General features: G+C 48.0%; 1 protein-coding gene across 1 annotated transcript in view; it reads right to left on the bottom strand.

Moving 5' to 3' along the window:
• SLC7A14 (solute carrier family 7 member 14) overlaps window positions 1–22475 on the bottom strand; it is a 107373-nt gene that overhangs the window by 13657 nt on the left and 71241 nt on the right. The window contains exons 3-7 of the mRNA XM_002716421.6: window positions 22236–22472; window positions 19934–20151; window positions 13881–14027; window positions 11449–11657; window positions 8190–9067 (exon numbers count right to left, since the gene is read on the bottom strand). Of these exons, the coding sequence (XP_002716467.1) occupies window positions 8190–9067; window positions 11449–11657; window positions 13881–14027; window positions 19934–20151; window positions 22236–22472 (1689 nt within the window). The remainder of the gene's footprint in view (window positions 1–8189; window positions 9068–11448; window positions 11658–13880; window positions 14028–19933; window positions 20152–22235; window positions 22473–22475) is intronic.

The raw sequence follows: 22475 nt of genomic DNA, 5'->3' as shown, positions 1-22475 counted from the left end.
TGCCACCCATTTTGTGTTTCTGATCTTTAGATTGTAAAACAATAAATATCTGTTTTCCAAAAAAAAGACTAAAATGACTAATTAATGCATAATATGATTCATTCCAGTTGGATACATAATTCTGCTGTTTCTTTTTTAATCATTTTGACCTATTGCTTTGTAGTTAATGTGTGTTATGTCTATAATAAATTATTTAAAGGCAGGTGTGATGTTAAAGGTGAGAAGAAAGTCAGTGTTTGTGCTATAGCAGGTTCCAGGGGTCTGCCCTGCTGGACTGGAGTTATTTCCCAGTTGGTAGGTCATGGTTGGGTGTCTGGTGTGGACGGGGCAGGGGCTAGCTGGGTGTTAGCACAGGAGTGCATCAGTATTTTAACAAGATGGGGCTGTATCAGGACACTTGTGCCGAATGCCAGCCCTGGTACTGCCGTGAGTCCTGTGAAACTCGGTTCACAATGAAGGGAAGTTTCGGCTTCTTTTCCAGATAGAAGCTCCCTGGTGGAAAATGTGAGAGGTTAGGCTAGACAAGAAGACTCATGCCCTTAGCCATTGAATTGGCTTTCTTTATGTAGTAAAACACTTTGCAATCATAAAGGCTTTTAGAAAAAAAATACTTTAACACCTATCATCTTAGAGAAGTTAGGACTGTACAATAAATCAAGCATAGATTTAGCACTGGAGCCCTTCAATTCTCGGTTCTACACTGAGGATGGCTGTCGGGGCTTGGGAATGCCCAGTCTGCCTCCAGGTGCTGGTGCCCCCATCATCAGTGCCAAGGCACCTGCTCACCTGCCTGTGTTGATCCATCCTGTCAAGAAAATGACTTAAACTATAAGTGAGAGGGATGGGAGAGGCAAGTTGTGAGTCTTGGTCTCACGGAGAGAACTTAGAACAAAAACCCAACTCTGAAAAGGGACTGGGTGATGTGAACAGTAACAGCAGGTTTCCGACTCTGAGGGCACAAAGTGGGCTGAAGACTAGATCCCTGGTCTCTGGAACCCCCTGGAGCTCCCTGTGCTGGGGATGCAGCTCTCCTCCCACACCCCCAGCCTCAGGTGGGGTGGCACTGCTGCTTCCTGGGGCGCAAGGTCCCGCAGGAAGCCCTGCCCATGGCAGAGGACTGAGGCCCTTTGTTATGCCCAAAGGGGTTTTTATTTTGATGCTCTGAGATCAGCTTTCCAAAGTGGATATTTGCCAGTGCAGAAATGAAGCCTGGGTGGTAGAGAGAAGGTGTCCTCCCCGCCCACCGCCACTCATGCTTCTTATTTTTTGAAACTCCACCAAGGTTCTGTAGATTGCAATAAAGAGGAAGCTGCTCTTGTATGGTGTGGCCAGGAAGGACGGTGTCGGATGAAGCGGAAGTTCTCTCCTTGGCCCTGATCTAACGTGAAGCCATGTTACTTTATGCCTCAGGTTCCCATCTGCAAGTGACACCGAGGACCCCTATCTTCTGTAAGGTGTATAGCTGCTGTGAGAGGTACTGCAGTTGTGTCGAACAATATGAAAAAACAATATGAGCCAGAAGTTGCACTTCTAACTCAACAGAAACCCAAGAGAAACGTGTCCAGGTGTCCATCAAAATCATGGAGAAGAATATTCACAGCAGCTCTGTTCACAGCAATCTCAACCCAGCGTGGAATGGACAATTATACTGTGGTGCAGGAATGTGGTGGAGGGCTAGACAGTGACCAGAATGAATAAACTAGAACCACAGGCAGCCATGTGGACAGATCCCACAGATGTGACATTGAGGGGAAGATGCCCAGCACCCTGTCTGTGGTGGCTGGCAGCCTGTTCCAGGTGCACACACCAGTCCAGTCCAGGCCTTCCACCTGTGCCATGGTCCCCTTTCCCTTCATTCTTGTGACACAGAGGAGAGCCACTGTTTCAGCTGCTGCTGGGTGCAGAGCCCTGCCCCTGGCCTGCCCCTTGCTGTCCAGGTATCTGCTGTGCCAGCAGGCAGCCTCGGCTGTCACAGGACTCCCTCTGCACCCCTGCTTCTCGGAATCCCACCAGCCCTGGGGCCACCCTCAGTCTGACCCTCACGATTTTTCTCATCTTCTGAGCATGACTTTGCTGTGGAAGGTGCCAAGTATTTTCTCCTCTGCCTCCCAGGAAAATTTCGAACTTAATTTATGGCGTGTATCACCATGAATTTGGTTAGTTTGGTGCCCTCTCATCTCCCACTCCAGGACCCCTTTCCCTCCCTCCTCTCCCCTACTTTGGATTAATTGCTGATAGGATTTCAGGTGATGCTCAGGTCAAGTCCACAGGGCATGTCTTCTCTCTGGAATATTTGTAATTAGTGTAGGATTCACAAGGTCCATTGCCCACAGCAAGTCCTGTCTGTTCTCTGAATCTATAGACAACTAATTTTCCTCAGAGAGGCTGAAAAAATTCCAAATGAAAGCTGGGCAGCCCTAGAGTTAGGTGGCAGTGAGGTAGTCGACCAGGTGATTCATTTGTAATGAAGGAAAAAGGGCACCCAGGGAACAGTAGGCCTGAAAGATGCATGGTGTTTTCTCTGAGTCCCTGCTGGGTTCATGTTTCTGGAGACTCTCCCCAACCCTTGAGATGTTCCCTTGCAAAACTGCACCAGCCACGGGGCCAGCGCTCTGGCTTAGTAGGCTAAGCCTCCGCCTGTGGCACCGGCATCCCATATGGGCACTGGTTTGGGTCCCAGCTGCTCTTCTTCTGATCCAGCTCCCTGCTCGGAAAAACAGTGGAAGCAGTGAGCCCCTGCATCCCCTCCATGTGGGAGACCTGGAAGGAGCTCGTGGCTCCTGGCTTTGGATTGGCCCAGCTCCAGCCATTTCGGCCATTTGAGTGAACCAGCAGACGGAAGACCTTTCTCTCTGTCCCCCCCGCCCCGTAACTCTACTTCTCAAATAAAAAAAATAAAATCTTTAAAAACAACCTGCATCACACAGGAGAAAAGGAAAACCAAGGCTGCTCCCCTTTGCGGATTTATGGCCATGGATTACTTATGTGATTATCTTCTGTGAAGGGAAAGAGACATGTGCTGGGTGATCTCACTGGGGCTGTGGCCTAGTTTCACCCGTGAGTTGTGTTCTTCTGAAGATCAATACATTGTCACAAAAGAGTCATTAAGAGTCCTTCAGGGAAGGTTGGGTAGGGATGTACCTAGGAAGATCAGCCTAACCATGTAAATCTTTTACAGAGTTGACAGGGTTCCCCAAGAAGCTTCATTTACAAACATCTTTACTGTTCTCCCAGGAAAAGGTAAGCTATTCACAGAGAGAGGAAGAAGAAACATCTGATAGAGGTGGGGTATTTATTCTATAGGACCATGAAAAATGTTATTTGCCAATTTGGGTTTGTGGCGAGGCATATTTTACATATGCATTTTTTTTGAAAATGAAGTGGTTTTTTTTTTTTTTTTTTTTTTTTTGACAGGCAGAGTTAGACAGTGAGAGAGAGAGAGAGAGAGAGAGAGAAAGGTCTTCCTCCCATTGGTTCACCTCCCAAATGTCTGCTACCGCTGGCGTGCTGCGCTGATCCGAAGCCAGGAGCCAGGTGCCTCCTCCTGGTCTCCCGTGCGGGTGCAGGGCCATCCTGAAAATGTACTTTCTGTAATCCTCTTATGTGTCCTGCTTGATCATCTTTTCTCCTTCTCTCTAGGGCAATGGCTGTCAAACTTGAGCGCGTGTTAGAATCCCCTGGAAGACTTGTTAAGGCCTACATTGCCCCCAGACATTTTGATTTGGGTGGTCTGGGATGCAGTTCAGAATTGGATTTCTAACTAGTTTGCTGGAGGTACTGATGCAGTGGTCTGCAAACCACTGGTTTAGATCCATGTAAACCTGGCTGCACATTAAAATTGCCTGTGGGAGCTTTCAAAGACACCCAATACCTGGCCACACCAGACCAGCTGAATCAGAAAGTCTCCGTGGGGGCAGGGTGGGGGGGTGGAGCCTGGGTTGAGAATCTTCGTTCTGGGTGAATCGTGGTCTTACGGCAGCCCTCGAAGTCCTGATACCCACGGGGTGAGCTGCGGATGCCCCTCCCCAGCTTGCCGACCGTGCAGGGCCATCTCCTGGGCGTCCTGACTTGCAGGCACCTATGCCCTCTGGGCCCCCGGCCCCTGGGCAGGGAGGCGTCCTCCCGAGTGAGCAAGCGAGGCGCAGATTTTTAGGGAGTTTGGAGGTGGTCCCTCGCTCAGGGAGTTCTCTGCCTGACAACTGGAAAGGCAGCCTGGATGAGCACAGGTTCACCTCGTGCTTGGGCATGATAGTCACTCAGTCTGCACTGAAGGACGATGGCTCACTGTAGTTTGTTTTTTAAAGGCAGGAAATCAATATTATTGCTTTCCCCATTCTTATTGCTTTTCCTCAATTGATTGCTTATTAAATCAATCAGTTCAACACTGACAGAATTACTTGCATTTTTACAGATAAGTCAACTGAGGCTGAAAGAAGATGACTGAATTTCCCAGAGTCACAGACAAGGAGGTGACAAACTGTGATTTCACTGTGGCGCTGCTGGATTCCAAAGGCAAGGGCCCTGCCACCTTCCCATTTTGTGCAAAATGCCTCTGGCTCTCCAGAACCCATAGGGTTTACGTGGTAAAATGAAAATGTGCATTCTCTAATTTGGAATATCTTAAGAGCTCAAGAGCACTAAGCCAAATGTGGGACCTTGAGTTCCGGTCCTGTGCCCAGGAAGCCAGTTCTGACCTTCTGTGTTAATCCCCACCAAGTGTTCTGATCAAAGAAGACAATGGTAGAGTGGTAGGAGTGCCAGATCTGAGCCTGGGGTAGACTGAAACCCAGCAGTAGCTCTCTGAGTAACTTGCTGTTGACCTTGAGCACATAATTTAACTTCTTTGAGGCTTGGACTACTCTGTAAAGCTGAGAGGAGGAGTAGGGAGTAGGTGAACTGTTAGTGTTTCCCCACCACATGCTTAGCATAGTGGCTATGACGGGGGCCTTTGGCCCCACATTCCCTGTGCTGTGATCTCGGCTCTGCCATGTACTAGCTATGTGAGCTCAGCCAAATGCCTCAGTTTCCTCTTCTGCAAAATGGGGATGGTTTTGAGAATCACACAAGTAAATAGGTCAGAATAATGGCTGATGTGGGACAAGTGCGAGAGAAGCGTTATCTGTTGCCATAAGTCACATAGCACTTGCACTAGAACTAATGCTTTTTCTTTACTGTGACTAACTTTTAAAATAAAAAATTAACTGCAGTGTCTTCTGAAGCAATAGCATTTATGAAGTCACCAGATTCATGTGTATGGATAGGTTTTTCTAATATGCATGAAAAGGTAAAATAACTATAAAATATTTTTGAAAGTTCATCCATATACTCTCTGAAATCAGCTGAAATATGAGCAATGGAATGGGTAGCATTGTATGAGATAATGCAATTCCCTTCAAGCTTTCATAGTCTATGAATGAACGGAAAAGTCCACACGTGCTTCTGTCTAAGCCTTCATTCACCTGACAAATACATGACTAAAACAGTTCTATCCACTTCAATCACTTCTACCCAGAGTGGAATCTTTGCATTGGTTAGCTGCATGTTCCAGTAGGAAAAGTTTAAACAGACATGATGAGAGATTATGCATGAATCTTGATGAGTCAGTGGTGCACTCTCAAGAAATCCCCATAAACTCTAACAAGGGATGGAGATTAGAAGAGTGAAAAATTGGGTGGCACTCTTACTGGAACACATAGACTGTCCCCCAGAGGCAAAGAATCTGCTGGAAAATATACTTCCTTCCATGGCTGTTTTCCCCTTTTCTTCATCTGAATCTTACCTGGTAGGCCCAGTTCCCATTCTACCTTTCTGATGTGTGTTGCTTCTCCTTCAACTGTACTTTATAGTAGTTTAAGGAATGTTTACTGAGCACGCACCATGTGGACTCTGGCACAACCACAGAGGACACACCTTGAACACCCACATCTCTGACCTCAAGGAGTGGATGGGCCACTCATCAGAGTGCCTGTGGCTCCCCAGGCTGTTGGCTCGGGGATGGCTATCTTGCCCTCCTTGAAGCAGGGGTTGCTTGTTCTGTTACTTTCCTATTCATCAAAGCTTCTCAGAAAACTTCTTAGCTATGCTTTTGGTAACAGGGACTCTGGTGGTTAGTAAGCTGGGGGACACAAAAGCAGTGACTAAGAAACTTTAAAATCAGTCTTCACTCAAATATTCTTTGTAAGCTGTCACTAGCCTCAGTCTCCAGCTATCTTGTAAACATCAGTGATTGTCAGAGACAATGAGCATAATATGAATGCAATGTAAGTTGATCACAAAGTAAAATTAGAAAATTTGGAAAAGGTACAGGACTTTTTGAAGTCAATAAGAAAGTGAGTTTGGAGAAGAGCTTGCACTGGCTTGAACTGTTCAAAGCTATGGACAAATGAGGGGATTCCAATTCAATCCCATCAAGGTGGCATGTGCCAATGCCATCTCACTATTCCAAGTGATCAATTTCAGTTCACAATTGATCATAATGAAAGGACTAAGAGTCAAAGGGAGCACATAAACAAGTCTAGTATCTGCTAACACCAACCGATAGAATAAATAAAGGGGAGAGTGATCCAACATGGGAAGTGAGATACTCAGCAGACTCATAGAATGGCGGATGTCCTAAATAGCACTCTGGCCTCAGAATCAGCCCTAAAGGCACTCGGATCTGGCTGAAAAGCCCATGAGAGTATTTCAGGCATGGAAAGCCAAGACACTCTGGCAAAAAGATCTCTGTGAGTGAGATCCCAGTGGAAAGAACAGGTCTTCAAAGAGGGAGGTGCCTTTCTCTGAAGGGAGGAGAGAACCTCCACTTTGACTATGACCGTGTCTAAACAAGATAAGAGTCGGAGAACTCAAGGGGCTTCCATAGCCTTGGAAACTCATAACTGGTGCATAGGGAGATTACTGATGCCATAAACAGGAGTGTCAATTGGTAAAGTCAACAACAGGAGTCACTGTGCACTTACTCCTCATGTAGGATCTCTGTCCTTAATGTGCTGTACACTGAGGCTTAATGCTATAACGAGTACTCAAACAGTATATTTCACTTTGTGTTTCTATGGGGGTGCAAACGACTGAAATCTTTACTTAATGTACACTAAACTGATCTTCTGTAAAAAAAAAAAAAAAAAAAAAAAAAAAAGAAAGAAATTTTCAATTCCCAACTTGACTCTCACTGGGATTAAACATGACAATAGGTCTGATCTGATTTCATCATCATTTTAAAAAAATCATCTATTATTTTTCACTTTATGTTTCTGTGTGGGAGCAAACTGTTGAAATACTTACTTAAGGTATACTAAGCTGATCTTCTGTATATTAAGATAATCGAAAATGAATCTTGATGTGAATGGAAGGGGAGAGGGAGTGGGAAAGGGGAGGGTTGTTGGTGGGAGGGACGGTATGGGGGGGGAAGCCATTGTAACCCATGAGTCGTACTTTGGAAATTTATATTCATTAAATAAAAGATAAAAAAAAAAAAAAAAAAAAAAAAAAAAAAGCTATGGACAAATGAAGAACTAATGGAGTGATACCAGTTATTGACAGCAGGAGAGGGAAAATCAACAAGGAGGATGGCAGGATGGATACTTTCCAAGGAAATGATTGAAATACAAATGATGAAGAAAGGGCCTTGGGAAAAAATGAAAAGCTCTTGAGTATTTTACAAAAGTCCACATGAAGAGAGGGCTGTTAAATGGTGTCATGATTCAATTTTATGAGAAAAATAATGCCAATAAATCCATGTCTAATTCATAAAAAACATTGCTCACTTAAAATTAGAACATGATGATTGCTTTACTTTTATCAAATATGAGTGCATTTTAATAATTCTTACGTCATGGATTTTAGTTTCTAAGATAGAACTCCAATCAACTTATCTCTCCCTCACTTTTACTATGCTATTTTTGTCCTTTCTTAAAATATGGATTCACTTTAATGGACTTTTCTTGGCACTGTTTATCCTCATGTAAGTGATGGATTGATCAGCATCATTCTTCCCACACAAATGGCCAAGACCACCACAGGCAGAGAGAGGACACCGGCTTTATCAACTCTACCGCAGAAAGCAGTGGTCTATAGAACCAGCCAGATTTCGCTAGAGATGGAGTTGCCTAGTCTGCTTAGGAGGTGGTTTTTGGATAAACCCGTCCAAGACCTAAAAGGGAGCTCCCAAGGCTCCAGAGGAGGCTGCTTACCCACAAAGCACCAGACTGCAAACCGGATCCATGTGATGGTGGAGAGCTTTAGCATGAGATAGATGTTCACCAGCATGGCAAAGGCAGGCACAAAGGGCAGGCAAGGGGCCATGTAGGGCAGCTTCTTGGGGTTCTCTGGCTGCTGCAGGATCACAAACACCAGGGCGCTGATCAGCAGCACCATCAGAACAACCAGAAGAATGGCCCACCAGCTCTGCTCTGAGATGTAGTCAGAACCAAAGATGATGAAGGAGCAGAAGATGAACATGAGGATGAAGAGCAGGAGCACGCAGATGGTCACCGTGTGCCCTGTCGCCGCCGTAGGCCGGTCCATTTTGCCTGGAAGGCCCAGCTGAATTCTCATGGTGTAGTAACGGGGCCCTATCAGCTTCTTCAACTTGATCAGATAAATGTTTTCCGATTCATCTGCTTCTATGCCTGTGGTCATGTCCACAGTGCCGTAGTTGGGGTGGTTGACGTTGTAGGTTGACTTGTCTGATTTCCCTATGAGCATCTCATTGTCTCCCAAGGATGGCAGGTTCTTGGCCCCACACGTGTTGGTGGCTGGGCCGGAAAACTCTTCCCCTTCACTCACAGGAGAACATGCTTCCTTCTCGCAGTCAGCCAGAACACCCTCCTTCTTCTTGGTGTGCTCCTGGGACAGGAACTTGACAAAACCATCAATGTCACTCTCGGGCTGGTATCGAAGGAGCAGGACACACACAGAGACCAGAGTGTAGGCAAGGAGCGTGCCGATGGACATCATCTCTATCAGGTCTCTCAGGCTGACCAGCAGCGAGAGGAGAGCTGCCAGGAACCCTGACACGATGCAGGCCACCACCGGTGTCTCTGTGTAGGAGCTGACGTGAGCCAGGAACCTGGAGGGCAGGTGCAAGCAGAGAGTTAATGGTGGGCTGCCCATGCTGGATGCATCTAACACTGCTGAGGTAGGGGCCAGAAGTGTCAGGAGGCTGATGTGCTGAGTTCCTGCTCATCCTGTCCCTCAGTTAACTTCTGCAGTCACTGCTTTCTTAGTATTTTCTCCTATATTTTATTATTTTTTAAAATCCTTGTGAGCATGGTTTTACTTGAGCATGTTCATCACTTGGGAAGCACTTAGAGAACACTCTTAGATCCTTCTCTATTTATCGGGAGAGAGAGAGAGAGAGAGCGAGCGAGCACTAGCTCCCATTTGCTGGTTCACTTTCCAAAGGCCTGCAATGGGATTGGGCTGGGCTGAAGTCAGGAGCTAGGACTCCATCCAGCTGTCCTATGTGGGTGGCACAAACCCCGTCACTTGAGCCACCACAGCTGCTTCCCAGGATGCACCTTAGCTGGGAGCTGAAGTTGGGAGCTGGAGCTGGGAACTGAACCCAGGCACTCTGTTATGGGACATGGGCACTTCAACCTGAGTCTTAACTTCTAGGCCAAATGCTTGCCCCTGCATTCATACTTTAAGTCCATCTGCTATCCCTGTCTCAGGATTTGGCTCCCGAAATATAATTTAATGAGAATTCACGCGAGTTCCTTGGTTTTGAGGCAACTTTTTTTTTTTTATTAAAGTTCCTACTTTCTTACGGGATAAGAAGAGTGGATTGATTGTAGCAGGTCTTTCAGAGAGAGCTCAACGGAGGCCCAGGCCTTGCTGTTCAAAAGGGACAGTCGGAGGAAGTCATAACGTGCTCGGGGGCCCTGGACTTGAGGGTTAGCAGCATCAACATCACCTTGGAGCTTGTTAGATGCATTCTCAGGTTTCATCCAAGATCTAGTACATCAGAATCAGGGCGGGGTGGGGCTCGGCTGACTGTGCGTTAGAAGACCTCTGGAGGATTCTGCTGTACACTAAAACCTGAGAAACACTGCCTTACCACAAAGGTCCAGGGGTTCAGTTGGCAAAACAGATAATAATAAAACACCTGTGCTCACAGATCCAGGCCCCAGGCCTGCCTGCTGCCAACTGAAGAGAGGACAAATCAGGGCGATTACGTGGGGGGAGCTTCTTCATTCCCCGGTGCCTGCAGTAGTCGGGGCTGGGCTGGAGCCAGGAGCTGGGGACCCAATCCAGGCTTCCCAGGTGGGAGGCAGAAACCCAATTACTTGAGTCATTACTGCTGTCTCCCAAGGTCTGCACTGGCAGGAGACTGGAGTCAGTTTCCTGGTTCCTGAAGCCAGGAATGCAGCCCAGGCACTTGGATGTGGGACATGGGCATCTGAAGTGCTAGGCTAAACGCCCGCTCCCAGATCAAGTGTTCTAGATGCCACACCTCAGTGCGGTCACGCCGCATGTGTCTTCTCTGCCTAGGCACCAGCAGCTTTCCTCGTAGTTTTCTTTGGAGAAAACTTCGGATGTGTAAAGTTGCTGCACCTCCCTCACTGTAAGCCCCTTCTTGATCTATTCAGCAGCCCAACCAAGCACCTATGGCCCGGTGATGGCTTCAGGGCCGTGCAGAGGAAATGCAAAAGATAACAGCTGGTGGTGGAGATAAAGTCACCAAGCCAGCTCCCTCTGCACCCCGAGAGCTCCATGGCCTCACATGGTGGGCACTGGGGACCAAGAGTTGGGGCCACATCCTTTCTGTACCATGCAGGGGCAGATGGGTTACTTCATGGCTAGCGTAGGAGGCAAGAATTAGCAATATATTGGTTGAAAGTCTGATTTGGGGAGTCAGATAGTTCTGGGTTCAGATCCTGGCTCCCCTCCCCTCTACTCATCAGCTGGGGGTTTTGGGGCACATTTTTTCTGCCCCTTCCCCCCAAGTTCATTTGCAAAGATGAGTGTGAGGATGCAACAGGACTCTAAACACAAAACCCCAGGATACATGGAAGCGGTGGATGCTATAATTACTAGGTTCTGTGCAGAGAGTCTTAGCTTCTTTTTGTTTCAGCTTCAGAGGGGCTGTGGAGAGAGAGGAGGGCACCAGGCCCCAAGGTGAGGCTAGTCTATGATGTCCCTGGGATAGGTTCTTCCTCCTGGGGGCTACACAGTGCAGCAGTTTGACAGCTGCTGTCTTCACAAGGGAGCACACAAAGTCGAAGAGGAAGGAGAAAGGCAGCTGGGAACACAGCGGTTCGCGCAGGATTGACAGACCCTGAGGCCTGCGCTCTCTTCACTTGATCTCTTTCCCAGGATGTGTGACTAGGTCCACGGTCCACGTGAAAGGCACTCACATCGAGTATACAGTCAGACTGATGAGGGGGGACATTCTCCCTGGAATAAGCAGGGCAGAGTAGGACAAACTTCATGGAGCACAGCCCTTACCTGAAGAGAAGTCCGTCACCAGCCATGGCGTAAATGACCCTCGGCATAGGGAAGAGGGAGCCCAGTAAGCTGACCGTCAGCCCTGCAACAGACCCGATGGCCACCACGAATTTTGCAGCGTAGAAACCATGAGCCACAAACATCTCCATGAGTGGGGATTCCGTGTCAATGGCGTAACATGGCACCATCAGTGTTAGGATCATGCTTACCTACCCAAACGAGAGAAGACATGGCTGGAGGTTAGAGGGCACGGAGGGCAGGGGGACGGAAAGCAGGGACAGATGGCCCATTGGAGAGGAAATCACCAAGATCTCTCTGTGGCCCTTTCAAATGTGAGAAATAGCCTGCAGGTATTTCAGCCCCACGAAATTCAGTGGGGGAGAGGTGGGGGCAAGCACTACCAGATGGGAGGATCTGTAGCCCTTGGCACTGCCACCAGGGCCTGGCAGTGACCACGAACACCTTGTTCATGTGGACGAGACATCTTTTATACTTCCAGGGCCTTGAACACCAGAGATCAAAACCCCAAAGGTAGCTGCTTAGGAAATCCATCGTCAACTCACTGATGGAACCCCATTGAGGACTCGCACTTCACTTTCCTCTTCCTAGCTTTGGCCTGGTAGCCAGGCAGGCCAGCAGAGAAATGATGGCATCAAGATGAATCCAGTCTGCCTCTTGGGTTCTAAGATCTGGGTGGCTTTGCTTGACCAGGAATTACTTGGCTGGGGAACCTGGACCAATCTTCCTCCACATGTCATAGATCTGCCACAACACCCCTCCTTTCAGAACTGGCCCCAGAAAATGCAGCCATTGGTCAACTGACTGGATACCAGGCTCCCCAGGCCAGGGGAGGGCAAACATGACCTCAAGAAGGGAGCTCAAAGCCTGAAAAGGAGGGGTGGTCATTTGCAGAGCGCGTCTTTGTCTGTTCCTGTTCCTGTTGTGAGCTAAAGTCTCCCAGTGACGCCATGGGCACTGGGCAGGACAGAGAATCACAGCCCAGGAGCTGGCCCCTCACGTGGTGGTGGAGTGGCTGCTGCTGAGCAGTATGAGACCAAACAGTCCCCGAGGCCTGTGTGGTTACGTCCGCACCATCTGACGGAGAATGCGTCCCAGAAACGTGACCACTGACAGCATCCCCGTGGCAATGGGTGGACTGGCTGGGGCTGGAGGAGTGGGGGACTGGTTCTTAGAGAGACTCACACTGAGCCTTCTGGCCATCATAGATCCAGACGGTCGTGAAGTTGGTAGATGCATAGCAACGTGCCACAGTCTCTCCAGTGCTACGCTAAGGAAGGAACTTCACTGTGTGGGAGGCAAGGGTCCGCCCCTGGATGAGGGGCGGATGTGAGGGAAGGGTAGATGGGGAAATGCAGAGCGGAGTGTGTCTGTTGCCCACTACTCCTCTGCCCCTCTCTCAACACACTGCCCACAGGGATAACCGCATATGGACAGGGTGAAGTCACTTGTGTGTGTGCACATGAGAGGGCAGAAAACACCCGACTTTCTGTAGACCACCTCCAAGGCTACTGGCTCTTTCTCTGAGTTTCAGGGCGATCCTCTTTCACAGCGTGACTCAGCCAGAGGTGGTTCTGGGTCCCTTAGAGTTGCTAGAGAAGATTTCTTGGGAGAGATGGATGGCAGGGCTGACAGGCTGCACCCCAGTGACCAGTGTCTCTTATCGTGGTGACCCAAGTGAGCAGGGCCCTCGGGACCTGGGAGTGCTTTTGCTTGCCAGCTGGCCAGAGGCTGGGGAATGGGAGTGTTGGATGTGGCTGAACAATTTCTGGGCTAGAAATGCTGAGCCATCTAAGTGTGGGGAGGTGCCTCGGGTGTGACCCCAAGGAGAGAAGGATGCAGGCTTTCTCCTGAGGCCTCCCCTGGGGCAGGGAAACCCGGAGGATGAGTTTGAGCTGAGGGCACGGAAGGCAGCATCAGCCGGGAGAGGCTGCATCTTCCTGCCCAGATTCCAAGGGAAGCGCGTACTAGAGGACAATGTCGTCTCTCTCCCCGCTCTGCAGGAGCCCAGCCTCTTTGCTGCCGGGAAGCTCCCAGAAGACAGAAGAGCATTGACGGATGTGCACAGAGACGCACAATGCCTGTGCTCACACACACCCGTTACCGCCAGCCTATGACCTGAGCTCCTTGGACGGTGGCCCACTCTGCACACCACGCCTTGGGGCAGTGGTGGACATGAAGGGCCTGTGCACAGGGAGCGCCAAGAATGGAGACTTGGAGGCTGAGGCTGGAGTGAGGCTCTGTGGCTTCTCTTTCTCTCCAGTTTGGGGTCCTGATTTCCTGCTTGTCATCAGTGGGTAGGCTATGGGGGCAGGAGACACCAGCATACAAACGCTAAGATGGAAAAGGGAACTCACAACCAGAGCCACATTTCAAGGTCAAGCATAAACAGGCCAGCAGCATTTGGTACTTACAGACACATAAGCTGTCAGGCAGATGACCAGGGAGGCAGTGATTGCGTAGGGAATGGATGTGTTGGGATTCTTGGCTTCCTCTCCAGTGGTGGCGATGATGTCAAAGCCAATGAAAGCGTAGAAACACGTGGCTGCTCCCTGCAGCACCTGTATGGATGATGGCATTGGTCAGATGCAGACAGGCAAGGCAGTGCCCGGGCCCCATCTCCTGCAAGCAGTATAGAATGGGTAATGTGGTAGAGCTACTGCTGAATGCCCGAGTTCTGATCTCTTCTACTTCCTAGTGGAGTGATGCTGGCTAATGCTCCCAGGTACCAAATGGAGATAAGAACTGTGGCCGGATTGGGTATTGTGGCACAGCAGGTTAAGTTGTTCCTGGGAGGCCCACATCCCATATTGAAGTGCCTAGTTTGAGTCCTGGTTATTCTGTACTTCTGATCCAGCTTCCTGCTAATGTACCTGGGAGGCAGTGGATTATGGTCCAAGTACTTGGGTCCCTGTCACCATGTGGGAGACTTGGATGCAATTCCTGGCCCCTGACTTCAACTTGGCCTAGTCCAGACTGTTGTGGGCATTTGAGCTAGCCTGTATTTGCATATGTAGAACTAGAAAACCATTATAGTTGATGAGAAGATTGGACAAATCAAAGGTAGGACATTTGGAGTTCCTGTTGCATTTGGCAGGCAATAGAACTTAACTCAGATGATTCAGATGAAATAATTTCAGTGAAGGGACTACAGGCAACTGTAAACCAGTATATAAGGGAGCCATCTAGGGATGCTAGGCATTATAGACTAGTGACATTGAGAAGCGTTGCCATCCCTAGGCCATGGGCCAGGGTAGAACGGTGCTCCTGGAGTCTAGTGGGAGCTGGTGATGTGGAGGTGCACAGCAAGTGTGGTGACATGACTGGGAGGGAGCCAGGAAGAAGAACCCTGACTGCATTATCTTTCCCCTGTGATCTGCCATCGGCTGAGTCCAACAGGAAGCAACCAGCACGGGCTCTTCTGGCACACAGAACAGAGCGTATAGGGTGGGGAATAGGTCTGGGAAGTGGAGGTACACGGAGAAAGACCAGCTCACCCACCAAGGTCAAAAAGGCCCTGGCCTAAAGACACTGACTATCAGAGAGAAGTCATTAACATTAGCAAAAATATTCACTATTTCCTAGAGTTAGTTCGAACAAATTTTTCTTCCCTACAAGCAAATGGCCTGTATTGGTAAATACAAAGGAGGCACGGAATGAAACGGCGCATGGATGTGTCTCTACCCAAATAATCACTAAAACCTCTTTTCCACATCATTCGATCTGGATCTCAGATCTGATCATTGCAATTTATGATTAGAATTCCCTTCCCTGCATGAAAGAACGTGTGTGGTACCTAGGGTGGGGGGTGGGGAGGGGGGTGTGAGCATCTGTGAATAAAGTTGGTGGCTAAATGTGTGTGTGTGTGTGTGTGTGTGTGTGTGTTTCTGGCTTCACTGGCATTTTATCCTAACTCTTCCCTTTAATGCTTCAACTAATTTAAAAAAATGAGATTCACTTCAATTTGACGACAGAGCTGAAACTGTGTTTCAAAGCAAACCTGGTGCAGATGCTCAGCCAGGCTCTCTAGAGTGGGCTCAGCCCTCCACAGGGCGTTGCTGGGAAGCCGCAGTGTCCCGGGTGCTGGAGGGCTGCTGCTTAATTAGTTGTTAAAAGCAGTGTCATTACCGGCCTGCTGCCCACTGTGTGGGATCCCTACATCTGCTGCCTACTCCATGCTGGGGTTTGAGAGGCATTAGCATGAGGCAGTCCTCCCATAGTCCGCCTTGGCCAGACTGCCAGATGCCTAGGAGATGATAAGACATAATTATAGAATTCACTCCCAAGGTAACAAGACAAAACTCCAACTTTAACACAGCACTGTCTGCCACCCCCGTGCCTCAGCTCCAGCAGCCGCCTGTCCACAGTGACAATGGAATGTGCTAATCGGTTCCAGCAAATGGATTCAGATGTGGAGATCATGAAAAACAACTTTGCCTTTGTTTGGAGGCTGTCAGAATTCCCCACCAATGCTTGCTACGGGCCATTTTCCTGGAAGCTATTTGTGCTGGTAGAGTCTCTTATTTGGCTAAAGCAAAACCATAAGATAGCATCAAGAAAAAATAGCACAGAGGGAGAACACATCCAGCAATGTCTGGGGGCTGAGGAGCTACAGTGGAAGCGGGGGTTCAGCTGAGGGCCAGAGTTACCCGAGAGAGGGAAAGCTGTTTGTTGTTCTGAAGCTCTTCAAGACCAAAGACGCATTTGACCCAGAACCTGTGAGTAAACCACTCCCGGAGCTATTTTCTTTGGAAGGAAGGGGCTGGAGCAGGAGAAAGGAGGCTTATGAGGGGTCCATGGCCACAGGACAGATTGTTCATTAACCCTCTCAAAGCCCTTGAGAGTTGTGTTTCAAATCGCACATCCTTACACATCATCCCCTCCACAGCGGCGTCTCCCATGCCATCCACTGGCAGCGATGTTAGGACAAAGTGGATTGGAGGTCCGCTCTAGTCCCCTGGGCAGCGGCAGGGGTCACAGTTTCCCTAAGGAGAGAAGAAGGCCCTGTGGCTGCCAAGTGGGCAACATACTTCTGCTGAGCCTTGTTAGCTAAGAGTGGGCGACGTGCTTGTCACCCGGATGGATAATATGCTCCTGAGAGGGCATCAGGTCTTAAAAAGCAGGATGTACACTCGGAGCAGCCTTGCTGGACTTGGGAAAGTGATCTGGAACCAGAGTTGAGAAAGAAGGGGGCAGGTCCGTTCTCTAGTGGGGAAATGTACTATGCAAAATCCATGGCCGGGCAGAGAGCAGAGAGCATGAACTAAACAGCCTGCCACTGCGCCGGCTGTCCTTTGTGCTCACATGCTACTTTAAGTCACAGCCACGGGGGTGGGGGGACACCCATTGGAGTTTTTCTTCAGGGATCATGGATTTGCAGCAAAAAATCAAAATGCCGGCCAAATTTTTTTTGGTGGTCAATGACAAAAGTACCCAAGTTGGTAGGTTTGGGCTGGAGAGAGGTTAGTGGCCAGAGGTGCAAAGCCAGATGACTGCGCTTATGGGCCCACACTGGGTGGCAGAGGAGTAAACTTGGACTTGGGTTCATCCGGGCTGGGGTGGAATTTCAGCTCTAGCACTGAGGGTTTAGATCTACCACCTTCACCTCTCCAAGCTTCAGTCTTTTTGTTGTAAAAGTGGAGATCATTGTACTCATTTTGTAGGGCTGTTGTGAAGATTAAATAAAGCGTGTATCTAAGAGTTTGTCACAAAGGAAGTGTCAAGTGTTAGGGATGTCATCTTTCCTTTCCTTTTTGCGCCTGACTTTGGATCTGTCACGAAGCTGTGAAGCCGGGATGGGATGTACAAGTAGGCTGGCTCCATTGCCTTTTCCTCAGTGAGGCAGGCTCCTAACTGAGGGAAGCTATGGAGCGCCTGAGGAGGGAAGAAGAGACCCAAGGAGAATAAAGACCCTGGGACAAGGCACAGGGAAGGTGTGCTCGCTTTCTTCAGAATGGGTACAGGGCATTTACATAGGGGACAGCAACTCTATAGCATGTGCCGCTGAGGGGAGTTATTAGGAGGATTTTGAAAATAAAATACGAATCTCATAATTAAGAGAAGTTTTTGAAAGGCTTTGAAAGGATGTTTTCCTAAACAATGTCCACTCAGCTGGGTTGGCTTAACGGTACCCCCAGCTGAAGGTAAGAAAAGAGACTACACTATCTCTTAACGCTCCTCCAGCTCCACAGACCTATGACTCTGTGGAGGTTTAAAGGAAGCATAACATGTCAGGTTAATGATCCTATTAGCTGCTTATTTAACAGGGGGTCATGGAGAGAGAGAAAGCTCACACCTGCCGGTTTACTTTCCTAATATTCACAATCGCTGAGTCTAGGGCTGGGCCTGGGGCTGGGCTTGGTTGAAGCCAGGAACTGTAAATGCAACCCAGGTCTCCCACATGGAGGCAGGAACCCAGTTACTCTAGCCATCCTTACTGTCTTCCGGGCTCTGCTTTGGCAGGAAGCTGGAGTCAGGAGCTAGAGCTGGGAATCCAACTCAAGAGACTCTGATCTGGGACAAGAGCGTTTTAACTGGAGTTTTATTATTAGCCCCAACATCTGCTCTCTTATTTATTTATTTTTTGAAGAAGGCTCATAGAGTATATGCGATACTCAGGATGGAAAGGGCTTGGGGTCACTAAGAGCTGGGCGGGAATTTCGGCCTGGCCATGATAGACAGGTAAGTTACCCGGCCTCTCCAAACTTCTTATTCTCGATTTACAAGTTGGATACAACAATGCCTTCCTTAAAGAGTAAGAGAATATCTATAGTGCACAATGCCAGGCACCTCTCAGGGAGTCAATAAGGACTAGCTCCCTCCTCCTGCCATTTCACCTGTTGTTAACCATTACAACGTGCACATAAAACACCAAAGATTTTGTTCTGCTTCATGCATTCTTGCAACAATTAGTTTTTCCACTTGATAGATTTGAAAATCTGCAAGCAAGGCAGGTACAGGATGGCCAAAGTCTTATCATAAGTCCATGACCTAATAATTTCTTAGATTCTTAAGAAAATGGTGAGAACATTTTCCTATGCTTTGATGAAAGCAACAGAGTTCAAGGAAAACATTCTTTTCACTCCTCTAATTTGTTGTTTATCTTATGTGATAGGAATGGAACAATTTGTACCCTAAGAAAATATAGACTTGGAGATCCAGAATGGGGCCAACAGTTTTCCTTTGTCTTTTCTTCTGGTTTTCACCTGCCTCAGCATTTATTCATTCCAAGAGGAGGATGCACTTTGTGCTTCTGTGGAATTCTTACAGATAAGCAGAAGATGAGAAATCTGGGCTTGCACTGCCGTCTGGCTTATTCCTCTGCGTTGAACAGCAGAGCCTGGTTGTTCAGAGTGAAGAAAAGTCATTCTGGTGCTCTCCAAGACAGATTTCTCATCCCTGGGAATCCTGGAGGAAAACCAGCCTAAGCAGAAGCTACAAAAGCAAAAACAGGTGGGATCCTGGCCGTGTTTCTGCCTCCAGGCCTGGGCAGACCTGCCTTTCTCGGTCTCAGGTCAGTAACATGTTAAGTGTGGGGTCAAGACCAGGGTACCTTTCAGATTCCTGCCAGCCCCAAGCAATCTGACTTATGTTCGACAGTTAAAAACGGCTTGATGAATTTTAACAATAAATAGATACAATAAGCATTTCTAGGAATACTAGGGAAAGAAACCAGGCACAACTCAACCACTGGTCTGCATACAGCACTTGCCACTCTGATGTTCTCCTCTTCAGCATAAAACATCCAACCCAAGCCACAGAGATGCGATGTGACACTGTGCTTTTGGCCCAGCCCACTCTCTTGCCAACCCCCCCCCCCACACACACACACACTCAGTAGATTTCTCTGCCATCAGCCACGTCTCTGGAATGGGATTTATAACTCTGCCGGACCCACTCTAGCTCCCTCAGGCCCCACCTCCCACCATGGGGACTGGATTACTCACCCCTTCCTCACCAGTCTACTCTCCCTGGCCTCCTTTACTGCCTTGTCTAGTGCCTCCATCAGTGTCTCTTAGGAGATGGTAAGGAGTTCTACAGACCTGAGTTGTTCTTGCACACACTTTGGGTTAATGGTTCTGCTACTTACACTCTGCCAATGCAGCAAATCACGTGACCTCTCTGAGTGTAAGGTGTTTTTTCATCTTGAAGATCTCAATGTCAATATTTTCCTCACCAGATACTACACTCAAAGCACTGAGCACAGTGTCAGCATATTGCAAGTGGCCAAAGCAACGAATCTATTACTGCTCCTTGTATAAAACAGGGCCTCAACATATGCTTAAGAACCAAATACATTTTTAAAAAAGAGCTACCTCTTGAGAAAGTTGTAATGTTAAAAGGTGATGAAGGGTGTCCCTGATAGGTACAGGGCAGAGCAGCATTTCTTGACCCTAGCTGCTAGGCTGGTTGCAGGGTGGAAGGCAGGGCATGTGGCAGGTGCACCAGGCCTTAGGGATGAACTCACCCCTGACCAGCCGTGGGGTAAGAACTGGCCCTCAGCCCAGTATTTCCCATTGATGAAGAAGAGGCCTGCAATCATGATGAACACCCACACCGCCAGGTTCAGCACATTGAGGACGTTGTTGAAGCCCACGGAGTTCTTCACGCCCAGCGCCACGATGATGGTCACAATGACGGCGATCACCAGAGCCAGAAGGTCTGGGTAGGATTCCTCACCTTTCCCTAGAGGGCAAAAACAGGTTTTAACGTTTTCCAGAGGGCAGAGAGGGCCGTGCAAACTCCTGGTCTCACCCTGATGCACCTGCACTCAGCGCTGAGAAGGGTGGGATGTGTGATGTGACAATTACAGCAGCACTGATGGACTCAAAGCACAGAACATTTGATGTCAGGATGGTCCCAGCATATCTGAGGGTGCTTCATAGGACTCACATGATACTTGAAAATGATCCTATCTTCACTATCATTAACTTTACACAGTTGGTAAAATTTCATTTCATTCCAACAACAGCCCTTTATTTTTTATTAGAAACTTTAAGAATGTGTCTTTGATGACAACTGTAGAGGGCTTCTCTTTCCATCTGTGTGCATGTGCTGCAGAGAGAAAATGACCAGTGAACACACCCCGCCCGCTGGGTCTCGCCCACTGGCCAGTGGACTCCTGCCCTCTATGGAGTGGACGAGGCACTGCCTCAGCCAACAGCTTTCTGCTGCGCTTTTGCCGGCAGCCCGCTCTGTGGCCGGGCTTCAGTTGCCTCGTCTTTTCAGACCTCATCTGTGCGATGGAGACAGATGATGTGATTTTGGAGAACTCCTTCGGAAAGAAAGTTCCATGATGTCAGTGTAGTGAACGGACACGGTCTTTTTTATATATTTTTAATCTCCTCTAGGTATCTGCATGCCCTGCATTTTTTGCCAGTTTTTCTGAGACAGGGACCTTGAAGCCAAAGGACTTGACACAGCTGCCGAATCACGCCTTAGAAGTTCCCAGGCAAGACTCCAAAGCTTAGCCTCCCGTGAGTGTGAAAGGATGGAGTCAGATATTGGGATGGAAGGTGGGTGGCAAGTGACAGAGGGAACTAGAGTCCACTGCACTGATTAGGTGAGCTTCTGATCTTTGAGCTGTCATTCAGTTATAGTTGACCCCTCGACTTCTGTTAGATTGGAACCCAATTTGTTTCCTTAAAAGTTTTTTTTTTTTTTTTTTTTTAGAAGACCTAAATGAAAGATCTCTGCAAGTGAGATCCCAGTGGAAAGAACGGGGCCATCAAAGAAGGAGGTACCTTTCTTTGAAGGGAGGAGAGAACTTCCACTTTGACTGTGACCCTGTCGGAATAAGACCGAAGTCGGCGAACTCAAAAGGCTTCCATAGCCTTGGTAACTCATGACTAGAGCCTAGGGAGATTACTGACGCCATAAACAAGAGTGTCAAACTGTGAAGTCAACAACAGGAGTCACTGTGTTCTTACTTCTCATCTGGGATCTGTCCTTAATGTGTTGTCCAATGTGAAGTAATGCTATAACTAGTACTGAAACAGTATTTTACACTTTGTGTTTCTGTGTGGGTGCAAACGGATGAAATCTTTACTTAATATATACTGAATCGATCTTCTGTATATAAAGATAATTGAAAATGAATCTTGATGTGAATGGAATGGGAGAGGGAGCGGGAGATGGGAGGGGTGCGAGTGGGAGGGAAGTTATGGGGGGGAAAAGCCATTGTAATCCATAAGCTGTACTTTGGAAATTTATATTTACTAAATAAAAAAAGGTTTTTTTTTTTACAGAAGTTTTGAAAATTAATCCATGCTATGTATGAAAGTTTAAAAAAAATCTTCTGATGAAAACATCAGGCAAATTCCTTACAGTCCTTTTTCTAGCATTGATTGTATTTTTATGTAGTTACTGATGTGATGCATGTATGGTTTGTATTCTTTGACATACAACATTATATTAAAACAAAGTCCATGCTATTTCAATGGCCTGCATAGTAATCCTCTTAGTTGCTAGCTACATAATACATATCTGCAATTTACTTAATAATTTTCCCGCTATTGAAAATTTAGGCTGTTTCTAATGTTCTTATTACTGTAAATAAGGCTCTGATGAACATCTCTGGTATAACGACTTTGTGGACATTAGGGTAATTTCTTTAGAACGGATAGATTCTCAGAGGAAGAATTACTTTACAAGAGACAAAAAGAGATATTTAAGGTCCTAGATGTATTCTGCCAAATTGTGTTCTGGAAGGACCCATTTCTCTGGCTTGCTAAGTTTGCATGTTGGGGTAGGAGGATGTGCAGTCTTACCCAGGCCGTTGAGGGTTCCCACGCTGTCCACCATCCAGCGGCTAATGGTGTGGTTTGCCAGCGAGTCAAACATGCTGCTCAGAGCGCTGGCGCCAGCCGCAGTGCCAATCAGGTACTCCAGGATCAGGTTCCAGCCAATGAAGAACGCCACAAATTCCCCAACAGTGACATAGCTGTAGGTGTAGGCCGACCCCGTGGTCTTGGGGACTCGGACTCCAAACTCTGCATAGCAGACGCCTG

Source organism: Oryctolagus cuniculus, chromosome 4, assembly GCF_051225735.1.
Source record: "Oryctolagus cuniculus isolate XC-2025 breed Fujian yellow rabbit chromosome 4, ASM5122573v1, whole genome shotgun sequence".
Taxonomy (NCBI): domain Eukaryota; kingdom Metazoa; phylum Chordata; class Mammalia; order Lagomorpha; family Leporidae; genus Oryctolagus; species Oryctolagus cuniculus.
This window is presented reverse-complemented; position numbering and strand designations above follow the sequence as displayed.